Source organism: Saccostrea cucullata, unplaced genomic scaffold (assembly GCF_032062105.1).
Source record: "Saccostrea cucullata isolate Sc308-1 unplaced genomic scaffold, CSIRO_AGI_Scuc_v1 ctg519, whole genome shotgun sequence".
Taxonomy (NCBI): Eukaryota; Metazoa; Mollusca; class Bivalvia; order Ostreida; family Ostreidae; genus Saccostrea; species Saccostrea cuccullata.
Window position 1 is genome coordinate 372,013 of NW_026929476.1, and position 5,956 is coordinate 377,968.

General features: G+C 32.3%; 1 protein-coding gene across 1 annotated transcript; it reads left to right on the top strand.

Annotated features, from left to right (window-relative positions):
• Positions 1 to 957: 957 nt before the first annotated feature.
• On the top strand, positions 958 to 2,086 carry LOC134280978 (E3 ubiquitin-protein ligase TRIM45-like; the record flags this gene model as incomplete). Its single annotated transcript, XM_062763424.1, has 2 exons — positions 958 to 1,792; positions 1,973 to 2,086. Coding segments are annotated over exons 1-2 (949 nt in total), but the record flags the coding sequence as incomplete, so codon positions are not given.
• Positions 2,087 to 5,956: the final 3,870 nt, after the last annotated feature.

Sequence of the window (5,956 nt, forward strand, 5' to 3'; positions counted from 1 at the left end):
GATCAGCAAAACAATTGCATAAAAGGTAATAAAATACATTTTTTCTAAAAAAGAAAGAAAAAAGGAAAATGAAATACCTAACAAACGCTTCTCATTTTCTCTCTCTTTTTGAAAATCTTACGAAAAACAAATTATCACTAGTATGTTTTCAAAAAAATTGTTTTGAAATGCTAATGGCAACTATGGGATCAACGATCAAATTCTGTCAATCTGAACCTAAACGATATCATTTGATCAATGACAGCAGACGCTCTTTAACTTTTTATAATTTCTTACAGGCGTTTTATTCCCCTTTTCATTCACCGTGTTCTATTGAAAAAGGTTAAAATACACGACTTATTGTGTAAGGAATGTTAATTAAGTTAGATATCTTTTTGAAAACCATTTCACTGACAGAAATACACCTTAAAAATAGGGTCCTTATTTTGTCTATTTATGTTACTTTTTTGTGATACTCGAGTTTCAAATCAACCCTGACATTTTTCAAATAAGAAACCTACACTTTTTTGGAAAAATTTGAGGGACATTTTTGACACATTATGCAGATACGTCCTAAATATTGGACTATTTACATAAATTAATCATTTTTAAATAAGGAAATGTATTCTCTTTCGAGTAAGTATGATAAAATAAACTCCATCAAATAGGTTTTGTCGATAAACTTATCCCATATTTTTAAGTGTCATATAGAATTGAAAATAAAACAACTGGTGATACTTTTTATTTCACTTTTTCGCCGCATACAATCTACCATGATATAAGGTGACCATAGCAGGCAATAAATTAAATCAAGAAGTGAAAAAAATAGACTCGAACTATGTCCCTTTTTCCTCATAAAACTTGATGAATATCATTACTCGAGAAAACAAGTCATAGTACTTATAAATTAAAGATACCGATTGGTCCATTTAAAAAAATTCATTGAAAATGAAATGTTGGTTTCATTAAATTTTCAGAATGGCGGCGGGAAATGTACAAAGTTTTGTGAATGATGTAGAGAATATGTGCGAATGTTATATTTGCTGTGTCGAATATGACGAAAACAAACACGTCCCTCGAGTTTTACCATGCCAGCACACATTTTGCACGGACTGTCTTTCTAAGCATTGTAAAGGACAAAAGTTAAAATGTCCATTATGTAACCAAGAACATTTCACTAAAAATGGTAACGTTAAAGTATTCCATAAAGATAATACCAGACGTGACTTAAAGGAGCTTCTAGGAAGATTCATGAAGACATTGTGCGGAGTTTGTAAACGTCACGATCACACTAGGTATTTTTGTATCACTTGTAATATTCGAATGTGTCGTTCGTGTTATAAAGAAAAGAAATCTAATGATTGCAGGAAGCATAATTTTGAAATTCCAGAAGATTCATCTTTGACACCAGACACATCTTTAGAGTTAAAAGATAAGCAAGCACAACATATATGTTTGCTATCTGGCCACGAACACACCGAGTTAAAATATTACTGTGCAGAAAAGCAATGCTGCAAACCAGTTTGTTCTTACTGCATTATGGAAGTGCATAAAGGACACGCTTATAAACCCATTGAAAACGAGTATGAGAATCGAAAAAAGTCGATGCAAAGTATCTGTCAGGCAACAAGCATGAAAATTTGTCGCGCAAAGAAACTTTTAGAAAATGTGGAGAAAGAAACGGCATCACTGACAGAAAGTCATACAAAAGGCAGAGAAAACCTGACTGTCGAAGCTAATAGAGGAATTCAGTACATTAATACTTATAAAGAGAATGCCGAGAAAAAGGTGGACGACACTTGGCAAATGTATTGTAAAATTTTGAGGGAGAAGAAAAAAAAATTGCAATATTTTATTGATAATGCCTCTGAATGTTGTGCCATTTCAAAAGAAGCATTAAAAGAAAACAGCACTGTAACATTTTTGTCGGTGGAGAAGACTCTGACTGATAAACTTAATTGTTTCAATAAATCAACCGTCGATCATCCTTTAGATCCGATGCCCAGAGAAATATTTGAAATGAAGCTTCCTATAATGGAACTGAACGAGAGAATTAATAAAATGATTAGCGATGAAGAAGTCGATGAACAACCAGAGTTAGCTCAAGGTAAGACTTTTTCCAGCTCGTATGAAATAGGGAGATAACGAACAGTATTGAACATCAAAAACTAAAAATCCAAAAACTAAATCTTAAACAAAAGTATTGGTAAGGTATCGTGGACGATGAAGCATTTCTTGCCGACCGGTCACGCCCGTCGTTGGCTCTTTGTCATGATCGGAACACAGTACAGTTAGGGTAACAAATGGAAATATCGGCCATTTTCTTTTTGAAAAAAAAAATCTTTATGAGAATCGGCGTTTTTAGGACTTCACTGATGTCAAAAAAAATGGAATGCGGTTCAAAACTACATGTTGAGGACATTTAAATTTCTTGTTAGAATTGTCACTTGATGTCGGAGTTACTTGATTTTAGCAATTTAGAGGTCATCTATAAATTCCAATATTGCAAGGGCATAGCCAAGTTAAAAATCTCAGTTTGAGTTATAATTCTTTTTCAACATCATATGCCGTTTGTGAAAAGTGCTGCCAACCTAGTCTATATAGATTCCCTTATTTAATTGCTCTAATTTAATTTGTTGGACGGCAGGTTGAAGATTTTGCTGGTCAACTACATTGAATTAAAGCTATAAATTATAGTCTATAATTAATTTATTTGCAATATTTCATGAGATTCGCAGCACTGTAGTCTACAGCTATCCAGCGGTTTCAAATAGCAAATAATTTCATTTTGTTATATTTTTAAAACCTTATATTTGTGTGACGTCAATGTAAACATTTCCCGTATAAATAAGGCTCAGCCTCCTTACTGTGACATTAACTGTGCTGCGAATCGGAAAAATTAGAAAATTCGTAAACATTTAAGTAATGAAGGACCAATAATAAGAATCAATACTAAAACTTTCAAATTGCGTTTAGTTGGAGATTTGGAGAAAAAAAAGACGATTTTCTATTTTAAAAAAACTGACTTCTTGTATCCTTTTTTTCAGATTTTGCATTTGAAATATAATTATATAAGAATATTGGTGGTGTGTAGGTGAACAAATAAGTTTTAATTGTGTTTTCACTCTCGGAAATTCAAAACGAGTCTTTTATTATCTAACAAAATCCTTTTGTCTATAACTCCATCTTTTACGATTAGCCAGTCCTTCTTTTGCAAGTAAATTATGGGTGTCCTGTAAATCTGCAAAAACGTTGTGAAATTTTACTTCTCATCCTTGGAACCAGATAAGAATAAAAATAATTTCTCAAGTTCTCATTTGACCATTTCTTCTTTTTTCTTCATCGATAAAAAAGCGTCGTTTTAAAATGATAATTCTCTTATGATAAACTTTAAAATCTGACAGGTTTTTAATAAATCATATGAAAAATGGAATGACAATAAACTACCTCCATTTGTCTAATTTTACATTTAAGCTCATATTTTTAATGTTAAATGTTTAATTGAAAACAGAATACCTTCAGTTACTTTTTCAATGCCCACGTACAAAAGAGCTTGCGTTTGTAAGAATCTAGATCTTAAGCTTCATGTGACAGAAATTAATAATGTAAAATATTTCCGTTGATGCTGAATAATAAAAACATTTAAATTGACAATTATGTTAAAAGATGAGTTCAAGATTTCTGACTTCAAAACTAAGTTTTAAAAAAATGTTGTTTTACAGGTCTTTTTGGCCTACATTTTGAAGCCGGTTTCTGGTTGAGATATGCGACATTTATCACATGTATGTTTCAAGATGGATGTTCCATCGGAGTTTTGTGGTTGATTTGTTCGTTCCTTTCTTTGCCATACACAAGTGTTTGGAAAATTGACCGTGAGTATTTCTTAATCGAATTTGCTATGATATTGCAATTCTCAAGTGAATTATGTGCACATGCATTTCTTTAGATTATTTACATAAAAGGAAATGATTGTCTTTTTCTCATTGTTCATATTATTTTATTAAAGCTTTATAAGAAGTATATGGAGATAACGAACAGTATGCAATCTCAAAGTCCATAAAACAATACAAAACAAGAGCAGAGCAAACACGGACCCCCGAAACGTCAGAGGTGGGATCAGGTGCCATGGAGGAGTGAGCGTCCCCTGCCGACCGGTCACACCCGCCGTGTGCTCCTTGTCATGATCAGGAAATACGGAAAAAATCCGTGGTCAATTCAGTATATAAATAATGGACTAACAATAGGTATGAAAAACGTCTGTCAGCATTTGACTCAGTGATAATTTGCTGACAAGGTCATTGTATCGACCATAGAACTTACCAAATGATGACTTTAAACGAGACTGTTGATATTCTTGTTTCATCAACTTGCTTGTCAATAATTTACCTCGTTTTAGAAATTGTTGATACGTAGAGCATGCTCTTGCGTATCGAATCAACTGAGATATATATACTCCGTATGCAGGTGATTATGGTATAACTATTTCTTTGAAAATTACCCATTTATATTATCGAATGAAAATGGAAAGTATTCAATGTCGGCTTAGGAAATATATATATATTTGATGTGTTATTTTTCAGACTCCTATTTCGAATTTAGCAACAATCAATCATCTTGGACGTGTCACTCATCAGAGGAAAGAACTGTATCAAGCATACCAATGGAAAACGCGAAACAGTCTTGTGGTAACACTAACAGTCCCTATATTTTCAAAGGAGTTTTTACCAATTCTACTATATTACATGGAAAAGAAGAGTCCTTTCTGTTTCAGACAGACGTTTTTCATATTTCAAAATATTCTCCCGGCCTTATTTTATTTGAGTTTGGAATTTCAAAAGGTAAAGTTGAAGGACGAAACATTTTTTTCACCGTCTTCTGTGGGTGTTTTTGGTTGGTTCTTACAAGTAGTAGATAATGAACGAGCAGTAGTACTTAAAAACACTTATGGTAAGACCATATATAGAAGTTTTCTCTCAGTTCTTGAGAAGACGTCTTTTGAGTTTAGTATTGCCTTAGATATCAATGGTATAATGAAACTGAAATTTAGAAACAAAAGCTTAAAAACTTTTGAAACGTCGGAAGAGACTGACATAGTTGAAATCGATTTCAAATTTGTGTTTGTTAAAACATGTGATGCAGAAAAGGCTGGTGTATCAATTAAAATTTTAACAGCTAATGTGTCTTTCAATGAATCGACATTATACCCTAATCTATACATATCTCCAGACAATAAAACTATTGCTAACACGAAGCGACAATCGTTTTCCAAAAAACAAATTGTAAACAATAGCTTATATCAAGACATAATGCTGCGCAACTGTACAACTGATTGTATCTACGTTCTAGATTTTCGAGTAAATTTTCCTAAGAATGATTTTATTTTTTCGTTAGGCATTACAAATCTTAAATATTTACAAACGCCATATCATAAACGAATTTTATTTTCATATATACAATGTTCTTTTTCACGATTTTTTTTTACATATTCTACTTTTTTTTATCGGTAGATGAAAGCATTCAATCTGGAATCACGTCTTTAGCAAAAATGTCTCCAAACCATTGGCATAGATTAATTATAATAGTGGATAAGATACATAATTCGGCATCGTTTATATTCGAAAGTTTTCAAGTGGAAATTCAATTAGAGGATTTAGTATTTCAAAGCGGAACACCCATTCTTCGATTAAGAATGGAAAACACGGAAGACAGCGTAGAAATAAAATTAGGTAATAGGAATGATTTTGATATTTGGACATTCTTGTCAACCAAATTTTGGCATTGCGTTGGGATTTTTAATTCGATACTTCCAATTTCTCCTAGATTTTTGTTTATTATAATGCTCACGTGGTTTATTCTTCAATTTATTTATGCTTTCTTTGATGAACTATCTAAACAAAACACAATGTTAAATGAAAACGAGCAGAGAGTAGTTGAAAGACGACAGCGTGGAAGGCGACGGAGATATCATTAATGGCAC